The 23,350-nt window shown below is 43.1% G+C and overlaps 1 protein-coding gene across 1 annotated transcript in view; it reads right to left on the reverse strand.

Moving 5' to 3' along the window:
• The window catches only part of chd9 (chromodomain helicase DNA binding protein 9), a 150,919-nt gene that overhangs the window by 36,152 nt on the left and 91,417 nt on the right, over positions 1-23,350 (reverse strand). The window contains 8 exon segments of the mRNA XM_061765570.1: positions 1,937-2,132; positions 3,769-3,979; positions 4,062-4,317; positions 6,079-6,222; positions 6,712-6,888; positions 11,575-11,818; positions 19,318-19,439; positions 19,807-19,944. Of these exon segments, the coding sequence (XP_061621554.1) occupies positions 1,937-2,132; positions 3,769-3,979; positions 4,062-4,317; positions 6,079-6,222; positions 6,712-6,888; positions 11,575-11,818; positions 19,318-19,439; positions 19,807-19,944 (1,488 nt within the window).

Here is a 23,350-nt window from a genome sequence, read left to right on the forward strand (position 1 = left end):
GTCCATTAGTCTCTGGTGACAGGGTGTTAATCAGAAATCTTGGACTGCAAGGAAAACACAAGCTAGCTGATCGTTGGAAAGCTACACCATACGTTGTGGAGAGTCAACTCCCTGGTTTGCCTGTGTTCAAGTTGAAGCCAGAGAACGGACAAGGCTCTAACAAAGTATTGCACCGAAATCACATTCTGCCCATTGGACAGGAAGTGAAATTGAATGTGGAAAAGAACGAAGATACACTTCAACGCAAACGGAGAGCCAGCAAAAGACTCAAAGCAAAGAGGGCTGAAAACTGTAATCTTTCTGGTGTACCAGCGCTTGATCATGTTGAAAAGATTGAGTCTGCATCTGACTCAGAAGAGGATGAAATGGGTCTGTGGTATGATTATCACTCCATATGTGAGTCAAGACAACCGGAAGCTCAGGAAACTGTTCAATCAGAACCTGTCAGCATGGATTTGGATCAAGTTGTCCCTCCAATTAACCAAGAGATGGATGAGGTTACAGTTGAGGCATCTGCGGCAACAGATGACGATGGATCCGTAGTGCAAGATGAGACTTTTGAAAGTACTGTTGATACTGGAAGGGACACTGAAGCACAGACATTCGATGTAACGACTGCGAGACAAGACAGTGTTACAGAGAGTTCAGACGAGGCACGACGGCCTCAAAGACTGAAAAGGGTTCCTACCCGACTAACCTATGACTTGTTAGGGAGTCCAAGCTCTGTGGCAGTTAGTACTCATACTGTCTCTCTAGCTAAGGTTGATGATAAGACATATGGCTTATCTCCATCACCTTTGAGGTACAAGAGCATTTTTTATAAGTGGATTGGTTTGAGAGGGGAGTGTTTATCCTGTTCATAAAAGTTTATGTTGTTATACATGTCATGAGGGCATGACAAATTTTTTTTTGTGGGGGGAGAGTGTAGTGTACTGACTAAAATGTGTTGAACTGTATTTGTTTGAATTGTTGTTGTGAAAACTAGTTAAAAGTTTGTTTGGTTCTTTGTGTGGATGGATACTGGGGTGTCCTGCGTCCCGAGGGGTCTGTGAACATTTCAGGGTTTTTTTTGTTTTAATGATTGATTGAAGGGGTGGTGGTCCAATGGGATTGGGGGAAGGAGGTGGGTCGTGGAGAGGGAGAGCGGGAGATGCGGGACCAGAGAGAGAGAGTTTTTTTGGCGGGGGTCTGCACCTGTTTTTGGACACGAACGGATTCTTGGACTGTTTTGAACGCGAACGGATTTACTATTTCAAAGCCACGGGTCCTGTCTGCTGAACGCCACGGGTCCTGCCTGCTCAACGCCACCGGGCTGCCGCTTCGACGCTACGGGATCCAGTCGCTGTGCCTACTGAAGCGTTTTGAGGGCTCGTTCCTACGACAATCGGTTTGGGTTTTTTTTCCCCCAGTGAACTGAGGGTTCAACGGTTTTGTGAGTACTGCCCATGAGGGCTACACGTATAATTAAAAACACTACTATATGGCAATAAAACAAACATAATACACCAATAATTCCTCCCCTTTGTGTTAATTGAAAGCTCTAATATGATTGTGACATATCACGTAATTCTGACATTCCTGCATAAACAGAAGGCGTATTATTAAAGGAATATGATCCTATTTTTTATTAGATAATTAAGGCGTCTTTTTAAGAATGCGAGACATAATATTACAAGAATCAGGTATTGTAAATATTACAACTTTTTTTTCTAAAGAAATTACCACTAAATTTTTTTTCTAAAAAACATGAATGTGAAATTGTAAAATAACATTTTTCTCGACAATAGGAAACTTTTTCATTCATATGGCCTGATACTTATTTTTTTTTGCAATTTTGCCCCTATAATGGGTCGCTGGACGCAAAGAGTTTGAAAACCCCTGGCTTAAAGGTTTTGATTTGACATTCAATCTTATCACAAGTCCATGCATACGTTACCTGAAGGTCATTCTGTGGGTTCCAGTCCGAGTCAAAGATAATGCAGGTGTCCGCCGCCGTCAGGTTGATGCCCAGGCCACCAGCTCGTGTACACAGCAGGAATACGAAGCGATCTGAGTCAGGCTTGCTGAAGCGGTCGATGGCCGCCTGCCGCAGGTTCCCACGAACACGACCGTCTATCCGTTCGTACAAATACCTGGAGAGACAGGGGATGATGTTAGGGGGACATATTTTGGAAAATTGACACTCATATACAAATAGTTTGGTCTCTGGAGTGCCTGTCCATCAATTAACTGTAAAATTAAACACCCATCCATCCATTTTCCGTACCGCTTATCCTCACTAGGGTCGCGGGTGAGCTGGAGCCTATCCCAGCAGACTCTGGGCGAGAGGCGGGGTACACCCTGAACTGGTCACCAGCCAATCGCAGGGAACATATAAACAAACAACCTTTCGCACTCACATTCACACCTACGGGCAATTTAGAGTTTTCAATTAACCTACCATGATTGTTTTGGAGATGTGGGAGGAAACTGGAGTACCCGGAGAATACCCACGCAGGCACGGGGAGAACATGCAAACGCCACACAGGCGAGGCCGGATTTAAACCCGGGTCTGCAGAACTGTGAGGCAGAGATATGCTAACCAGTCGCCCACCGTGCCGCTGGAAAATTAAACAACCAGATTCATTTTTTCTTGAGTTGCCCATTTTTGTGAACGTGTCAGTGAGCAAGTTGTTCTGAATTTTGTTACTGCCCCTACACCAAGTTTTCCGCCCATAAACTCGAAGCTAGGCTGGGTGAAGATCATTTAGGACTACACGGAATTCCTATCCCGTCAAATTTTGGCTTGACGGAGGCATGTCAGAGACCATTTATTAGGACACTTGGGAACAGTTTTAAATTGTGAAAAAATGACTGCAAATGACTAACTTTTTGCACTGGTTGCATATTTTCTTCTTGGGTGTGAACAAAAGTTAAGTGCATCCAAATTTTCGACTGCATCACATGCAACATCACAGTTTTACAGGATCATTCTTTAGAGAAAAAAAAAATAGCTGACTGTCTTTTTAGGCAATATTGGCTGGTAAATAATTAGCAATCTGGTCAACATAAACTTCTGTATTTAAAGCACAATTCCATAAGAGGGGTAACTTACTGAAAAGTGTTGGTGCGTAAAGAGTTATGTGTCAGAGCGTTTGGACTTTTGGATGAATCAGGCCTTAACTTAACATTCTTCACAAAGAAGTTGTCGGTCTTTCTTTTCATCTTATCATCCGTGGCTATTTCCACTCTAAAGCTGATGATCCAACTAGGCCACTCACGCTAAATTTTGTTAGGACGGTATATTTTCCCAGAAACTATTACAATAAACAATAGTATTGATGATGATGTTTTTTTATGCCACTGACATTATGATATTAGAGCATAATAATTCATGTACATCCTTTTAAGCGCAAATAACTTAATTCTCAATAATATTAAACATTGGGATTGAAATGTAGAACAATGAATAAAATATCTCATAAGTAAAAAATATATAAATAAAACACTCACTTCCCACATAGTCGCTGTGGCATTAAGCTTTGGAACGAATCCAATTTATGCCGTTCAACTTTCTGTAATTGTACAGGTACATCCTCGCCGTCGGAAAACTTAGCTTGCTAGCAGCTAGGCGTACCTGTGCAACCGCTTATTTTTTTTAGGCACACCACTGATAAATTAAGGCGCATGTGAACCAAATTGGTCGCACTCTATAGCCCTGATAGCATGTCTCCTTTAAAGTTGTGGTTGAGGTCAAGTCTCCTGTGGGACCTTGATTCTGATAAGTACCTTCTTTGAATGAGGTAGTCTTCCAAGATGTCCAGGCAGCGCACCATTTGGGAGAAAATGAGCACCTTGTGGCCACCGGCCTTCATCTTGGGCAGTAGTTTGTCGATGAGAACCAGTTTGCCGGCAGACTGCACCATGGCTTGGAGGTGGAAGTCCAAGGCAGCTGGGCTATACACTTCCCTGAAGTCCTCCAAGATCTTCTCTTCTGCCCCTGAAAAGAACACAGACAGCATTAGTCACATGACTCGTGCACTTAGAACTTCCAATGTCTCCTTTATGCCGTCCAGTCCTACCTTTGATGAGGTAGGGGTGGTTGCAGCACTTCCTGAGCTCCATCATGGTGTTGACCAGGTTGGGCATGTTGGCCTGGCCCGCTCCCTTGGCCAGGAAGGAGAAGTTCTTCTCCAGGATGGCGCGGTAGTACTTCTTCTGGATGTTGGTGAGCTCCACCTCGATGATGGTCTCCTCCTTGGGCGCCAGCTTCTTTTCCACGTCCTCCTTCAAGCGCCGCAGCATCATCGGTTTCAAGATGGCCTGTAGTTTCTGCACCTGTTGCCCCCCCACCCAAAAAAAGACAACAACTTTGAGATATGATATTTGATTATACTTAGACTTTTTAACTATTGAGACATTGAAAAACATCACGTAAACTCGCACGGTGGACGACTGGTTAGAGCGTCAGCCTCACAGTTCTGAGGACCCGGGTTCAATCCCCGGCCCCGCCTGTGTGGAGTTTGCATGTTCTCCCCGTGCCCGGTTTTCTCCGGCACTCCGGTTTCCTCCCACATCCCAAAAACATACATTCGTTGGAGACTCTCAATTGCCCGTAGGTGTGACTGTGAGTGCGAATGGTTGTTTGTTTGTATGTGTCCTGCGATTGGCTGGCAACCAGTTCAGGGTGTACCCCGCCTCCTGCCCGATGACAGCTGGGATAGGCTCCAGCACGCCCGCGACTCTAGTGAGGAGAAGCGGCTCACAAAATGGATGGATGGATGGATGTTGGTTTGACCTGACTGATTAGAATACACGATCTGACAAGAGCAGTGATTTCCAATCTTTATGGAGCCAAGGAACATATTTTACAATAACAAAATCTCACGGCACACCAACAAACAAAAATGTCACAAAAAGTGGATAGATTACTGTATTTACTTCATGCCATCTAATAGAAGACCATTCATTTGTTCTGTCTGTCACTATGGCTCACTGGCATAAATAGAGGAAAAAAGGTACATTATTTATTGTAAATATATTTTTTTGAGCAATTAAGTACACAAGTATATACAGTAAATGAACAGGCCCTTTAAATAGACACATACCTCCCTCTTGTGATCGGATCGGTGATCGGTTATCGTTTTTTTAAAACTCGCTGATCGGTCCCAAAAATCCTGATTGTGTAAAGTCTAATATTTACAGTAAGATCATTCATTGCTGGTTCCAGCTTTCGTTCCATTTGGAGTCACTGTGCTGACACACAGTCCAAGAATGAGTGGCATTTATTCACCTATCTGTTATCACAATCCACCACGTCAGGGGTGTGTGCGTGTGTGTTGTGCAAAATGACACCGTGGCCCAGTTACACAAAAGCTTTGCATTCAAGTCTACGTGGAGCGCTGTTAATAGGTGCCGTATTTTACCAAACCAACTTTTTATAGTATTTGGGATGTAATATTGACTCTATCGGGCGACTGTGGCTCAGTAGGTAGAGAGGGTCATCCAGTGAAGGGTCCGAAGGGTAGTTGGTTGGAATCCCAGCTCCAACTGTCCCCATGTCGAAGTATCCTTGGGCAAGACACTGAACCCCAATTTGCTCCCAGTAGGCCTGGCAGCACCTTGCATGGTGTACGCCGCCCATTGGTGTATGAATGCGCGTGTGAGTGGGTGAATGTGATGCTTTCTAAAGCGCTTTGGGCACTGTGATAGCGTAGATAAAGCGCTATATAAGTGCAGTCCATTTACCATCTATTCTGCCTCAGTAAACGTAAAATATGAATTGAAATCGTCCATGTATTCCTGATTCCCAGACGTTTTTCTGCCGGCAGGCATGAAATCCGGTCATTCGAATTCCTCATTAGCGAAGATCTTCACCTACCTCTCCGCTCCCGAGCCAGCCCGGTCATAATAAACACGTCTTAGCCATATATGAGTCAACTGAAGTAGCTGTCAGAGGGGCCTTTTCTGGACACAACAAGTCCATGTTAGAGAGTTACTCTATGGAGGTCTAAACAGCCAAAATATAGGACCTTTAAAATCAAAGTGGTCACATTTGCCAGAGAGACATTTTGTTAGGACACTCAATTCCGGGATCACCTGTTCTTCAGTCTTGAGGTCTCCAAACTCCTGCATGAAGGTGTTCTCTGATGGGAAACGTGCCGGCTCCAGGAAGTGCAGAAGGCTGAAGAGTTCCTCCACTGTGTTTTGGAGAGGAGTGCCCGTCAGTAGGACCTTGTGCTCCTGAAGAAAAAAAACAGAAACAAAGCCGCGAAGGTTAGAGAGATTACACTCATCGGTATGACTTAGTTGTATTGTACTGAGCAGCCCGGACAGAGATGCGCTTAACAAACAAATAACCGTGTGGCTAATTTCTATAAGATAGTCGGTGGCAGGGGTCGAGGGTGTAGGGCAGGGGTGGCCACACTTTTTTGCCTTGAGAGCTACTTTTTAAATGACTGAATCAAAATGATCTTCTTGAACCAAAAAATACAATAAAATTGTAATTCAAATTGTTATTGTTGAGTTAGCTATATTGTACTGATCAGTTAATTTTCATAAGAGGCCAGGGTGGCAAGGGTGTCTATGATCAGGTGAGTAGGTCAATCTTAATTTTCTTATACCAATTGTCGAATTATTGTGCCAAGCAGGAGCTGAAAGCATTTGTCTTTTGTGACCACTGTCACATGTAACATATAACATGAAGAAAGCAACACTGAAAGGTGGGCGTACCAGGCTCATTAGCTTGAAGCCTTCCAGCAGCTTGCAGTTCTTGTTTTTGAGGCGGTGCGCCTCGTCAATGATGACGCAGCGCCACTCAATGGCATTGAGCTCAGGGCAGCCCCCCAGGATCATCTCGAACGTGGTGATGACCGCCTGAAACTTGTAGGCGCCTCGCAACACGCGTCCCTTCAAAACACAACAAAAGAACACATTAGACAGGAGCAGTCAACCCTTTAAGTTTAAAACTAATTTGACACATTTCAATTCTATTTCGCCTGAGGAGAGCCTTAACCCCCCACCCATCCTCCTCCCACCCACAGGATTGTTTGTTTGTCAGCGCGTACGAGTAAGCATCGATTCACTCCGCCTCTGCATCTGTTACCATCGCCTTGACAACGGACCTCTGGAGGCCCACTCGATTATACATCAGCCTCCTTGCACAACAGACAAGCCCGAGAGGCGCTGACAGAGCGCTCCCTGCCTCAGAGGCTGCGCTGACATCACAGTGAGGTGGCGGCTTTGCTCTGGTCCACTGCATCTTTTCTTCACTGTTCTCGGGAATGCTAAGCCAACAAATGATTGACAACTTAACAGCTCATGAAATGCTGGAGAAGTGTCAGTTTTAAGTGTGTCAGCAACATAATCATCTTCCTCCACTCAAGACTGGTTGCAGGACACATACAGTATAAACAAACAACCATTCACACTAACTTTCACACCTATGGACAATTTAGAGTCTTCAATTACTTTTAAATGCATGTTTTTAGAATGTGGTAGGAAGCCAGTGTACCTGGAGAAAAAAAAGCACAACCAAACTCCACACAGAAAATCCTGAGATTTGAACACAGAACCTCTCGACTGTGAGTCTGACACGGGGGATCATTTCCAACAACAAAACTTTCTTACACGTTGGTGATGACAGTGCATGTCAAAACAACAGTTAGTAATTGGTAGTTGGTAACCAAAGGTTCATTTAAGCCAATCAGAAGCCCGAAGAAATTAATTTCAGGCACACCATAGCCAGGTTTACATGCAGACTTTTTTGTCATTTCGATTGAAACCATTCCGACTGAAGATCTCTAGTCAACTGTTTACGTGTGATGTGATCTAGTCTGATCTGCTCTATACATGTGCACTACATTTAATTGGAACAGCCATATGACATGCGCAGATAGATGTTATCCATCCATCCATCCATTTTCTATCGCTTATCCGAGGTCGGGTCGCAGGGCAATAGCTTTAGCAGGGACACCCAGACTTCCCTCTCCCCAGCCACTTCATCCAGCTCTACCGGGGGGATCACGAGGCATTCCCAGGCCAGCCGAATGACAGCTTCTCCAGCGTGTCCTGGGTCATCCCCGGGGTCTCCTCCCGGTGGGACGTGCCTGGAAAACCTCACCAGGGAGGCGTCTGGGAGGCATTCGAATCATATGCCCCAGCCACCTCATCTGGCTCCTCTCGATCTGGAGGAGCAGCAACTCTACTCTGAGATCCTCCCGGATGACCGAGCTTCTCACCCTCTCTCTAAGGAAGAGCCCGGACACCCTGCGGATGAAACTCATTTCGGCCGCTTGTATCCGGGATCTTGTTCTTTCGGTCACGACCCACAGCTCGTGACCATAGGTGAGGGTAGGAACGCAGATCGACCAGTAAATTGAGAGATTCGCCTTTCGGTTTAGCTCCTTCTTTACAACAACGGATCGATACAAAGTCTGCATCACTGCAGACGCAGCACCGATCTGGCTGTCGATCTCTCGTTCCATTCTTCCCTCACTCGTGAACAAGACCCCAAGATACTTGAACTCCTCCACTTGGGGCAGGATCTTGGGGCACGCCACCCTTTTCCGACTGAGGACCATGGTCTCAGATTTGGAGGTGCTGATTCTCATCCCAGCCACTTTACACTCTGCTGCGAACTGCTCCAGTGAGAGTTGGAGATGACGGCTTGATGAAGCCAACAGAACTACATCATCTGCAAAAAGCAGAGATGCAGTAGTGAGGCCACCAAACCGGTGTGACCTTGAAATTCTGTCCATAAAATTTATGAACAGAATCGGTGACAAAGGGCAGCCTTACCAGGGAGGCTGAGGAGTGTGATCCCCCTGTAGTTGGAACACACCCTCCGGTCCCCCTTCTTTAAAAGGGGGACCACCACCCCAGTCTGCCAACAGTAATTTATTAAGCTGGAGGTCAGTCGTCTATTTAGCGCAGTAGTTGGGATTGTTTTTACACATATTAAAACAACAGCTTGATAAAAACAAGTGATAAGTGGGTAAAAACTAGATCTCTGTTGCATATGAGTTCTGATTGTAAACCGGCATATTTACGTGCGTAAACGATGACGCCACTGCGCATTTACGTCAAGACAGCACGCGCAGACAGAGCACAGGATGGGACCATTTTGATTCACGGTTTACATGACGGAAATCTACTTCAGATCGGTTTGGAATATTCCACCCTTGTGAAACCGAATGAAATTCCATTCGGATTTGGCCTGTTTATTTCGACTGAGGTATTTATATGGAGCATTTTCATTTGGTTTGGGTTTCTAACCCGATTTTAATCGGAATACAGGGCTCCATCATGTCAACCCTCCTCATGAAAAATCAACATTGCGGGAGTTCAAGTCAAAATGTTACCTTTCTTTGGGTCAGATTTAATGCTTTTTACTTATTTAATGGGGGGAAATGGGTTTAAAATAAAATTAACATGATTTATTTTCTTTGTCCTTAACTTTATGTAATAATGGAATGTAATGTCCTTTTATAACCAGATTTTATTGTTGTTCTCTTTTGCGTTATCTAGATTCTCAATTGTGTCTAATTAAATTAGGTTGCCCACCCCTGTTGAAAGGCAATATAGGTTTGTACATTGCAGATTTTTATATTTTTCCCTGTGTATGTAGCTTTCCCTGAAATGACTTTTTCGGCTTGTGATTGGCTAAAGGAGGACTTATGCTGGATGTGCTGAAGTGCTATCTGTTGCTTTGACATCCTGGTAATTCACCTGCGTATGTGAAGAATGAAGACATTCTGACATTCTAGAAAACAGGAACATTTATGACATTCGACTTGTAAAAGTGAATATCAGCTCAAAGTCTGAGTGCCTACTACAACCCCCATTGCAATGAAGTTGAGACGTTATGTTAAACATTAATAAAAACAGAATACAATGATTTGCAAATCATGTTTAACCTATATTTAATTGAATAAACTACAAAGACAATATATTTAATCTTCAAACTGATAAACTTTATTGTTTTTAGCAAATAATCATTAATTTAGAATTTTATGGCTGCAACACGTTCCAAAAAAGCTGGGACAGGTTCATGTTTACCACTGTGTTACATCACCTTTTCTTTTAAAAACATTCAATAAACCTTTGAGAACTGAGGACACTAATTGTTGAAGCTTTGTAGGTGGAATTCTTTCCCATTCTTGCTTGATGTACAGCTTCAGCTGTTCAAATGTCCGGGGTCTCTGTTGTCGTATTTTACGCTTCATAATGCGCCACACATTTTCAATGGCAGACAGGTCTGGCCTGCAGGCAGGCCAGTCTAGTAACCGCACTCTTTTACTATGAAGCCACGCTGTTGTAACACGTGCAGAATGTGGTTTGGCATTGTCTTGCTGAAATAAGCAAGGGCGTCCATAAAAAAGATGTTGCTTGGATGGCAGCACATGTTTCTCCAAAACCTGTATGTACCTTTCAGCATTAATTGTGCCTTCACAGATGTGTAAGTTACCCATGCCATTGGCACTAACACAGCCCCATACCATCACAGATGCTGGCTATTGAACTTTGCGTCCATAACAGTCCGAATGGTTCTTTTCCTCTTTGGCCCGGAGGACACGACGTCCACAATTTCCCAAAACAATTTCAAATGTGGACTCGTCGGACCACAGAACATTTTTCCACTTTGCATCAGTCCATCTTAGATGAGCTCGGGCCCAGAGAAGCTGGCAGCGTTTCTGTGTGATGTTGATAAATGGCTTTTGCTTCGCATAGGAGAGTTTCAAGTTGCACTTACGGATGTAGCGCCGAACTGTATTTACTGAAATTGGTTTTCTGAAGTGTTCCTGAGCCCATGTGGTGATATCCTTTACACATTGATGTCGGTTTTTGATGCAGTGCCGCCTGAGGGATCGAAGGTCACGGGCATTCAATGTTGGTTTTCGGCCTTGCCACTTGCATGCAGTGGATTCTCCAGATTGAACCTTTGGATGATATTATGGACCGTAGATGATGAAATCCCTAAATTCCTTGCAATTGTATGTTAAGGAACATTGTCCTTAAACTGTTCGACTATTTTCTCACGCACTTGTTCACAACGAGGTGAACCTTGCCCCGTCATTGCTTGTGAATGACTGAGCAATTCAGGGAAGCTCCTTTTATACCCAATCATGGCACCCACCTGTTCCCAATTAGCCTGTTCACCTGTGGGATGTTCCAAACAGGTGTTTGATGAGCATTCCTCAACTTTCTCAGTCTTTTTTGCCACCTGTCCCAGCTTTTTTGGAACATGTTGCAGCCATAAAATTCTAAGTTAATGGTTATTTGCGAAAAACAAAGTTTATCAGTTAGAACATTACATATCTTGTCTTTGTAGTGTATTCAATTCAATATAGGTTGAACATGATTTGCCAGTCATTGTATTCTGTTTTTATTTATGTTTAACACAACGTCCCAACTTCATTGGAATTGGGGTTGTAAAATGGTGATATCTGACACCCTAACCTGACTTATCCAGGTTGTCAGCCATGTTTTTAGTTTACTTTTGACTGAAAAAGGTATGGAAAAAACTGGAAAAATGTTTGGTTTCCAAGCCGTCTGGTATGCAAATGATAGCCTTAACCAATGCTCATCAATTACCTGCGCATCCCTGGAGTACATCTCATACTGCTGCAGCATCTGCCTGCTGATGACGCTGCCGTGGTACACAATGACGTTCAGGCGCGTCCACGTACGGAACTCACGCTCCCAGTTGGCGATGGTGGACAGTGGGGCGATGATTAGGAAGGGTGACTTGATGCCCACACGGTAGATCTCCTCGAGGAAGGTGATGGACTGGATCGTCTTCCCCAGGCCCATCTCGTCGGCCAAGATGCAGTTTCGCCTAAAGACGACAGAGAAAAATTATAGACTTGGTGGTTCTCGGCATACTTACTGTGAGCACGTTAGGATGAATTCTTATTTGAAATAGTACCAGACTACAGAGTATGATGTAAAATCCTCATTGATGTACCTCAGAACTTTTTGTACTCATTTTGCTACCTTCCTATCGGTTCGCTCATTATTTATTTGATATGGACATCACAAAAACATGAGACAAACCAGATACACTGTTAGCATTCTAACTGCTCGCATGTTAGCATTTGATCAATTATTATTCAAAACCCGACTACAGGGCATGGAGTAAAATCCTTATTGATCTGCCTTAGCAGTTTTTTGATATCTCTTACTTTAGTTAGCATGTTAACACGATCAATTAACATTTGAAAAAGTGGCCAGTTACCAGGAAAGATCTAAAACTGTTATTCATTTACCATACTGCTTTCTTTATTCAGGTTGCTATCTGTTAAACTACCAACCACTATCATGGTTGGTAGGTATCACAGCATTTTACTCATTCTCTTTAAAAATAGTACCCGAATGCAGGGCAAGATGTAAAAATTGCTAATGATCTGGCAATCCCGTTTGCTACACTATTAAGTTAACAGACCAACTGGAGTCATCTTAGCATATTATCAATTCTCATTCGAAATAGTACCCTTCGACAGGGAGCAAAGTAATATCTAATTGCGCTGCCTTTTAGCTCCTATTATATTCAGGTTGCTATCTCGCTATATGTTAGCATACCAACTTGTTCGTTTCTTCATCAATTCTCATTTAAAATAGTAAAATACTGAATGGCATTATGTAAAATCTACAATCTGAATGGCATTATGTAAAATCTACATCTAAAAATGTATCTGCCTTACGCTTGTTTTATCCAGGTTGCTGTATCTTAGTTTACTAAATGTTAGCATTTGATAAATTCTTATTTGAAATAGCACTAGTCTAAAGGGCATAATGTAAAATCCTTATTGATCTCTTTTAGCACTTTTTGTATTCAGGTTTATATCTTCCTATATAATAATAATGACAATAATAATACATTTAATGAACTAATTCAATAACAGTTACTGATCATTTACTGATCATTAAAGGAAATGTGCTCATCCCAACAAGAAAAAGTGACCTGTTTAGGGACTGGGTGTGGGATTATTGCGCTGCTTTCAAGCACTTAAAATAAAACGCATAGGGACTTAAAAATAACAACAAAGCAAATGATATTAAAAGACGAAAGAAAAGAGCATAATCACAAGATTCATCTGTGTAGCATTTACACAGCTGTCCAGAGGATAGGGGAAACACATTGATAATCCCACTGGCTGCTCAAGCAGCTTTTCGCTGCTGACGACTCGCTCTGCGTGGGCACACAAAAGTCCTGCACGCTCATATGTAATGCAAGCATAATGGTGTGTGTACATCAGGTGTATTGCGGCGGCCTCCTTTTTCGATGGTAGGTCAAAAGGGAAAAGGCCCGTTGCGTAAATGAGGAAATGCCGCAGTCCAATAATGAGAGCAGGGACACAACACAGCAATTGTCAACAGGAAATGTAATTCAATATTTATGATCAGGCGTCTGAATCTATACTCACTTGCATAACTACATGTACATCAACCTTTTTCCTATCAGGAGTCATTTCAGTTTTAATGAAGTCTTCTGAAGGCAATACTAAATTCAAGGAAAAAAATGAAGCAATGATCGAAACAAATGTTTATTATTGTACAATGTGTGGGTTCCAATGTTTATGGGCTTGTGTGTATAGCAGTTCCTCTGAGGGTTTATTTGTTTTGAGAATTAGCACAGCGAGACGAATCAAATGCTCTTGACCCATGAACGAAACGGGGTTTGTACACTGCAGAGTTTGACAAATTAGGCAACTTATTTTGCTAAACATTACTCATCTACTATGAATGCATAATATTTGGCACAACTTTCATTTGAATGTGAAAAAACATTGCTAACCAAAACAGCAGCTCCTACGTAACCACATAAACTGCCTGTCACATGAAGTAGACGTGTGGAGTCTTATTGCACATTGTAAAAAAATAAAAATACTTCTACGTACAATTTTAAAGATTATCTTACAAAACGTGAATAAGGATGAGCAAAATAGGGTCGCTCCACAACGTTGCGTGGATCCTGTGTTTATGTTCTGGGGAGCTATGGTGCACAATATATTTCTACTATCTGGGCAGCCTTATTTAGCTAAATATGACCTTAAATCTATTGTTTTCTGTTTAAATGTATCTTCTTCTTTTCCTTTCGGCTTGTCCCGTTTGGGATCGCCACAGCGTGTCATCCTTTTCCATGTAAGCCTATCTCCTGCATCCTCCTCTCGAACAATAACTGCACTCATGTCTTGCCTCACTACATCTATCAACCTTCTCTTTGGTCTTCCGCTAGCTCTCTTGCCTGGCAGCTCCATCCTCATCACCCTTCTACCAATAAACTCACTCTCTCTGCTCTGGATGTGTCCAAACCATCAAAGTCTGCTCTCTCTAACTTTGTCTCCAAAAAATCTAACCTTCCCCATCCCTCTGATGAGCTCTTTTCTAATTTTGTCCAACCTGGTCACTCCGAAACTCAATATCTTCATTTGCGCCACCTCCAGCTCTGCTTCGTGTTGTCTCTTCAGTGCCACTGTCTCTAATCCGTACATCATGGCTGGCCTCACCACTGTCTGTTTCTTCACTTCCTGACCACACTCATCATTGCTCTGGACTGTTTAAGTATTTAAAGTCCTCCACCCTCACCAGCTCATCTCCCTGTAGCCTCACTCTTCCCCCTCCAACCACCCCTCTGATTTATGCAAATATAGTCTGTCTTACTTGGGCTAATCTTTATCCCTCCCCTTTCCAGTGCATGCCTCCACCTTTCTAACTGTTCGTCCACCTGCTCCCTGCTTTCACTGCAGATCACAATGTTATCTGCAAACATCATGGTCCACGGGGACTCCAGTCTAACCTCATCTGTCAGCCTATCCATCCAGTCCAACCTCCACCATAAACTACCGTATTTTCGCGACCATAAGGCGCACTTAAAAGTCTTAAATTTTCTCCAAAATGGACGGGGCGCCTTATAATGCGGCACGCCTTATGTGTGCACATAGTTCCAACATCTATAAATGTTGTTGTGCGATGAGCGCTCCACCTGACTTTTTAATTTTTTATGACCGCTTGACTGACTGGGAGCATTTCCTGCCGACACGCTGCTTATACAGAGGAAAAACGGACGTGGCTGAGGACAGCATGCGGACGTAAAGGGTGCGCGAAGGAGGACGCTAAAGCCACGCCCCCAGTAGGTATATAGCGCCGGGGTGTGCATTGTGCAAAACAACATAGGTTTGAACCCCCGAAAATGGCACCTATGAAGAGACACGCTTACGAAGCACAGTTTAAACTGCAAGCTATCAGTTACGCGGAGGAACATGGGAATCGAGCATCCGCGAGAGAATTCAAGATCAACGAATCCATGGTTCGCAAGTGGAGGAAGCAGGAAAACGAGCTTCGCCGAGTGAAGAAGACGAAGCTGAGTTTCCGCGGAAAAGAACCAAAAAGAAAACGCGGAAACAAGGCAAGGTGGCCCGAGTTGGAAGACCAACTCGAGCAATGGATTAATGAGCAGAGAACAGCCGGGAGAAGCGTCTCAAGTCACCATTCGACTGAGTGCAATAACTCTGCCGTGTGCAGCAAGTGAGGAAGCTTGCCATCGTTCCGGGAGGCTTGACTAAGGAACTCCAACCGCTGGACATCGGTGTAAACAGGGCGTTCAAAGTGAAGTTGCGAGAGGCGTGGAAGCGATGGATGACAGCTGGCGAACACAGTTTCACTAAGACTAGGAGGCAGCGCCGGGCGAGTTACGCCACAATTTGTGAATGGATTGTGGATGCTTGGGCTAACGTGTCCGCTTGCACTATTGTTCGAGGTTTCGTAAAAGAGCTGAGGAGGAGCCACACGGCAACGAGACTGACTCGAACCTGGCGTGTTTGATTGAGAACTTGCCCAGCTGTTCATTTCGGATACAGAAGATGAGGACTTTGATGGATTTGTGGATGAGGATTGATCAAAAAATAACGTGAGTACATTGTTAAATACTTCAACAAAGTACAACCGAACTCAGTTTTGCTCCCGCTGCCTTTTTAAAAGCATTGTTTTAGCGTGCATCCATGATACCGTATGCTTTAAGCTAGCGTATGTTTTACCATGCCTGCGCCCAATAATACAGTGCGCCTTATGTATGTGTTAAATACAGAAATAGACCCCGTAACTGAGACTGCGCCTTTTAATACGGTGCGCCCTATGGTCGTGAAAGTATGGTAATCTGTCACGCCGACAGCACACCTCACCATGTTCTGCTGCCCTCATACATTTCCTGTACTATTCTAACATACTTCTCTGCCACTCTAGACTTCCGCATGCAGTACCACAGTTCCTCTCTGGGTACTCTGTCATAGGCTTTCTCTAGATCTACAAAGACACAATGTAGCACCTTCTGACCTTCTCTGTACTTCTCCATCAACACCTTGAAGGCAAATAATGCATCTGTGGTACTCTTTCTAGGCATGAAATACATACTGTTGCTCGCAAATACTCACTTCTGTCCTGAGTCTAGCCTCCACTACTCTTTCCCATAACTTCATTGTGTGGCTCATCAACTTTATTACTCTATAATAGTTTCCACAGCTCTGCACATCACCCTTGTTTTTAAAAATGGGCTCCAGCACACCTTTCCTCCATTCCTCAGGCATCTTCTCACCCGCTAGAATTCTGTTGAACCAGCTGGTCAAAAAATCAACAGCCACCTCTCCTAGATGCTTCCATACCGCCACAGGAATGTCATCAGGACCAACTGCCTTTCCATTTTTCATCCTCTTTAATGCCTGAATCATTGCTACTTCCTGGTCCACCACACTTGCCTCTTCCACTCTTCTTTCTCTCTCTCATTTTCCTCATTCATCAACTCCTCAAACTATTCTTTCCATCTATCCAGCACACTACTGGCACCAGTCAACATTTCCATCTCTATCCTTAATTTCCCTAACCTAACATCTCTTCCTCTCTGTCTGGCCAACCTGTATTTATCTTTTTCTCCTTCTTTAGTGTCAAACCTGGCATGCATGTCATCATATACCTCTTGTTATACCTTTGCCACCTCTACCTTCGCCCTACGTCGGATCTCCATGTATTCCTTTCTCCTCTCCTCAGTCCTCTCAGTGTCCCACTTATTTTTAGCTAACTTCTTTCCTTGTATCATTTCCTGTACTTTGAGGTTCCACCATCAAGTCTCCTTCATTTTCCTACCAAGCACTCTCCTGCCTGTTTCTCTGATCACCTTGGCTGTAGTGATCCAGTCTTCTGGAAGCTCCCTCTGTCCACCGAGAGCCTGTATCACCTCTTCCCAAAAAGCCGCACAACTTTCTCAGCTTTCACCACATGGTTTGCTGCTCTGCCTTTGTCTTCTCAATCTTCCTCCCCAACACCAGACATCTTATGTTGTCTAGCCACACTCTCGCCCCTACCACTACCTTAGTCAGTAAACCCTTCAGATTACATCGTCTGCACAAGATGTAATCCACCTGCGTGCTTCTACCTCCGCTCTTGTAGGTCACTCAATGTTCCTGCCTCTTCTGAAAAAAAGTGTTCACTATAGCTATTTCGATCCTTCTTGCAAAGTCTACCACCATCTGTCCCTCGAGGTTCCTCACCTGGATGCCGAACATACCCATCACTTCTTCATCACCCCTGTTTCCTTCACCAACATGTCCATTACAATCTGCACAAATCACAACTCTCTCTCGCTCTGTCTGGGATGCTCAGAACTACTTCGTCCAGCTCCTTCCAGAAATATTCTTTCACCTCTAGGTCCTACCTGCAGGGCATAGCTACTAATTACATTAAACATAATACCCTCAATTTCAGGTTTCAGCCTCATCACTCGATCTGATACGCTTTTCACCTGCAAGACATTCTTAGCTAACACTTCCTTTAAAATCACCCCTACTCCATTTCCTTTCCCATCGACACCATAGTAAAATAATTACACTTCTAGCCTCACTGCCTCTTCACCTAATCTCCTGGACACCCAATATATCAATTTTTTTCCCAATCATCATGTCAACCAACTCCCAAGCTTTTGCTGTCATAGTCCCAATATTCAAAGTCCCCACATTCAGTTCTAGGCTCTGTGGTTTCACCTCTCCTTCGTCTTCGACTTCGACCCACAGTAGCTGAATCTCCACCGGCGCACTGTAGGTTAACGGCGCAGGACGTTGTTAATTTTTGGTAAAATGTTTTGATTTAATGGAAAAACTGTTACTAACCAAAATAGCAGGACCTACCAAAGAATGTAAACAGTCTATTGGATGAAACTAAGTGTACGGACTTACCACATGTTGGGAATGAGTTCCCTGTGCAGAATTAAAGAAATGTATGTGACATTAAAGAGAATTAGCGACATGGTTGCTCCACAATGTTGTGTGTGTCCATCTTTATGTTGCAGGGAGCAATGAGACTATCAACTGTGCTGCCATATTTAGCAAAACAAAACACTAAAGTGATTATTTTTTGTTACAAACGCATCATTTTGGATCTATTGGTAAACTTATGTTGCTAACCAAAACAGCAGCACCTACCATACAACAAATAGTCTGACTAGGGCTGCACAATCAAATTTTAAACGTGATCGCGATTTTGGCTGTCAGGATTAAATCAGCCTTATTATTGGCGTTGTTTTTTTTTTTAGATTTAAATGCGGGCACTGCTGCATATGAAAAGTACTTCATTTGCAGCAGTGCCTGCAACCTAATCAGCCAACCACCTGGGGGTGTATGCATGGTTAAGGCTTCATTAAGCTCCGGCACTTCGCTCCGGTGCCAACTTCAAAATAAAAGCCTAAAATGATATTGATGTCCAATGTAGCAATAAATGAAGGTTTTATGTGAAGTTGGACATCTCAGCACGTTGGTGGTGTGGTGTCAGGTCATTGTAAGACACTATTAACAATTGTTGTAGCACTTGCCCTGACTTCAACTTTTCGGCTGGCCTAACCGCAATAAAAAAAAAAAAAAACCCCGGTAGTAAATAGAAAGGGAAATCATAACTGTCGGGTTCTTTAGAGTTTGTGACCGTGCACAACCGAGTAATGGCCAAGCACAACAACAGCGACGTACCGTCCGTCCTTGACAATTCACTCTACTCACGATTTTCAAATGAAAAGTGGGCGCTTGCAGCCTAATGTTATTGTCTTGTATGCATTAACTGGCTCCATTAATTTGCAATTCCTGATTGCACTTTGTAATAGCACATTTTTTCAGTTAGCCCTTGCTAAAGTAGAATTTTTTGGGTACATTTATTTTTGTAATTATTTATTCTTATTTAAAAAGTAGTGCAATAAAAAAATTCCATAACATGAGAAATAATTGTGATTATAATATTGATCAAAATAATCGTGATTAATATTTTTGCCATAATCATGCAGCCCTAGGTCTGATGCTTGAAACTGACCTGTTGTACCAGTTGAAAAGGAGCCAGTTGACTCCCTCCAGCTGGTAGTCCCTGAGGCTGTTGCCGTTCCTGTAGTGTCGCGACTGCTCCCTCTTCTTCCACAAGTTGGCCGGAGGCCGCTCCTACAGGGAAAGCATTGTATAATTCATTTTTTACGAAGATTTACAATGACGACATGGGAAAAACTGTTGTGTTTGAATAGTTTGATAAAATAAGTATACTGTATACTGCCGCCTGACCAAAACGGTAATTACTGGTAATTAATTGAATAAAATGCGACAAATTATTGTGCAGGTCATGCTGATAAGATACTATTAAATGAATGATTTGACTATAGAAATGTAATCGCACCCACAAAACATTCTCGATCCTTGGGGCTATTTTGAAAAAAAAATAAATCATGCCACAGACATGTTATCAAGACACCCGAGTGTGTTTTAAATTTTTGAAAAATATGTCTCCTTTATTAGATACAAACACTCCACTCACCACCCTGCGTGAGTCCGGCTTGGCCGCCTGCAGTTGCTCAAACTCCTCTATCTTGCTCTGATCTACGTCGTCCTTCAGCTCCCAGGTGCTGTCCTCGTATGGCAGCGAGCACCACTTCACCAAGTAGTAGACCACTTCCTGCCAGCAGACACGCAGGAGAGTGAGCGCTTTCATAGCGGCAACAAAAAGCCCGCCGGGGAGCCTGTTACCGTGGCCTTGGGGCACTTGTCAGGCACAAAAGACCGCGCTTGAGTGGAGAAGATACAGTATATGCCACCAAGATGTAGACGATAGAACAAGCAGATATGATTACCAAATACAAATGAAATAGTATGAATATTTACTATCACAATTATCATGACCAAAATTGAATGGCTGGAAAGCCATATAACTGCTCGATTGATGGATCGATAGATAGGTGTTGACCACACGTAAGGATTTTGTCGTAAATATTCAATTGGTTTACCATTTACTACATTTTTCCAAGGAGATTAGGGAAGAAAAATCACTCTTAATACAACCCACACCACAGGATAATCACTCAAGATAAGAGATCTTGTTTTTAACTACTTATAAGTCGGCTTTTACATGATCAGGATTTTTTGGGCTGATCACCGAAAAAAAAAAAAACGATAACTGATCACCGATCCGATCACAAGATGGAGGAATGTGTCTATTTAAATGACCTGTTCGTTTACTGTATATACTTGTGTACTTAATTGCTCAAAAAATGACAACCCCAATTCCAATGAAGTTGGGACGTTGTGTTAAATAAAAACAGGGTTATGTTTACCACTGTGTTACATCACCTTTTCTTTTAACAACATTCAATACACGTTTCGGAACTGAGGACACTAATTGTTGAAGCTTTGTAGGTGGAATTCTTTCCCATTCTTGCTTGATGTACAGCTTCAGATGTTCCACAGTCGGGGGTCTCTGTTGTCATATTTTACGCTTCATAATGTGCCACACATTTCAATGAGAAACACGTCTGGACTGCAGGCAGGCCAGTCTAGTATCCACACTCTTTTACTACGAAGCCACGCTGTTGTAAAACGGCAGAATGTGGTTTGGCATTGTCTTGCTGAAATAAGCAGGGGCGTGCATGAAAAAGACGATGCTTGGATGGCAGCGTATGTTTCTCCAAAACCTGCATGTACCTTTCAGCCTTAATGGTGCCTTCACAGATGTGTAAGTTACATATGCCATTGGCACTAACACAGCCCCATAGGATCACAGATGCTGACTTTTGAACTTTGCATCCATAACAGTCCGGCTGGTTCTTTTCCTCTTTGGCCCGGAGGAGACGACGTATGTCAGCTGTTGCAGAATGTGACCACATATTTTTATGCCATTGCGCAAAATTAGTTCATTGTGTGCCGCTTGTAACCTGGAAACCGGATGGTTCTTTTCCTCTTTGGCCCGGTGGACACGACGTCCACAATTTCCAAAAATAATTTGAAATGTGTACTTGTCGGACCACAGAACACTTTTCCACTTTGCATCAGTCCATCTTAGATGAGCTAGGGCCCAGAGAAGCCGGCGGCTTTTCTGGGTGTTGTTGATAAATGGCTTTTGCTTTGCATAGTAGAGTTTCAAGTTGCACTTACGGATGTAGCGCTGAATTGTATTTACTGACATTTGTTTCTGAAGTGTTCATGAGCCTATGTGGTGATATCCTTTACACACTGATGTTGGTTTTTGATGCAGTGCCGCATGAGGGATCGAAGGTCACGGGAATTCAATGTTGTTCTTTCAGCCTTGTCGCTTACATGTTGTGATTTCTCTAGATTCTCTGAACCTTTTGATGATATTGTGGACCGTAGATGATGAAATCCCTAAATTCCTTGCAATTGTACGTTGAGCAACATTGTCCTTAAACTGTTTGACTATTTTCTCACGCACTTGTTCACAAAGAGGTGAACCTCGCCCCATCTTTACTTGTGAATGACTGAGCAATTCAGGGAAGCTCTTTTTATACCCAATTAGATTGTTCACCTGTGGGATGTTCCAAACAGGTGTTTGATGAGCATCCCTCAACTTTCTTTGTTGCCACCTGTCCCAGGTTTTTGGAACGTGTTGCAGCCATAAAAGTTAATGATTATTTGCTAAAAACAATAAAGTTTATCAGTTTGAACATTAAATATATTGTCTTTGTATTCAATTAAATATAGGTTGAACATGATTTACAAAGTATTCCGGTTTTATTTATTTTTAACACAATGTCCCAACTTAATTGGAATTGGGGTTGTATATTTATAATAAATAATGTATCTTTGGGCGGCACGGTGGCCGACTGGTTAGAGCGTCAGCCTCACAGTTCTGAGGACCCGGGTTCAATCCCGGCCCCGCCTGTGTGGAGTTTGCATGTTCTCCCCGTGCCTGCGTGGGTTTTCTCCGGGCACTCCGGTTTCCTCCCACATCCCAAAAACATGCATTAATTGGAGACTCTAAATTGCCCGTAGGTATGAATGTGGGTGCGGATGGTTGTTTGTATATATGTGCCCTGCGATTGGCTGGCAACCAGTTCAGGGTGTACCCCGCCTCCTGCCCGATGACAGCTGGGATAGGCTCCAGCACGCCCGCGACCCTAGTGAGGAGAAGAGGCTCAGAAAATGGATGGATGGATGTATCTTTGTTCCTCTATTTATGCCAGTGAGGCATAGTGACAGACAGAACAAATCAATGGTCTTCTATTAGATGGCAGGAAGTAAATACAATAATTAATGTATCCACTTTTAATTAAATTTTTGTTTGTTGATGTGTCCTGAGATTTTTCAATCGTAAAATATTTTTCTTGGCTCCATAAAGGTTGGAAATCACTACTCTAGTCAGATTGTGCATTCTAATCAGTCAGGTCAAACCAACATTACATGACAGTGTAGCGTTTATTGGATTTTGAAAAATTTTGCTTAATTTAGAAGAAAACAATGAGTTGGAAGTGGCGCATGCGTCACTTCCGGATTATCGTAATTTTAAATTACAGTGTTATAAATCAAGATATTTGATAGATACGAGGGGCACCACGTCATATTTTTACAAGTTTAACTTGAGGCGAAATGACGACAAACCTTTATAATCAGTCTCTTATCGGAAGGTGGCTACATTCTAGGAACTTTGAGTTCTGGACTTCCTAGAGGTTTCGTTCCGAGCCCAAACACACACAATCAATGCAAGGGGTGAATTTTATAGAAACTGTAATAATGAAAAGGGGTTTCTACAGGATAAAACACAGAAAAACAAAAAACAAACAAGGTATCTACGAACATTGGCAAAGGAAGGGATTTGTGACGTGAGATGAGCAGAATGGGCATGTAGTGAATGCATATAGCTGAGGACTCCTGGTCTCGTTAATATAAACCCAAATATGCACTAATCCGTACTTTTAGTAGACCGCAATGTTAGATATACATGTCTGGAACACGTTTGAGGCAGGCGAGTCAGGCGCCCGAGTGTTCGGCCAGCCCGGTCCGCACCATGAGCAGGTGGATTTGACGGAAGGGAGGGACGAGTTCTCAGGCAGGACTATGTGCGCATGTCACAT

This window comes from Phyllopteryx taeniolatus, chromosome 2 (genome assembly GCF_024500385.1).
Source record: "Phyllopteryx taeniolatus isolate TA_2022b chromosome 2, UOR_Ptae_1.2, whole genome shotgun sequence".
Classification (NCBI taxonomy): domain Eukaryota; kingdom Metazoa; phylum Chordata; class Actinopteri; order Syngnathiformes; family Syngnathidae; genus Phyllopteryx; species Phyllopteryx taeniolatus.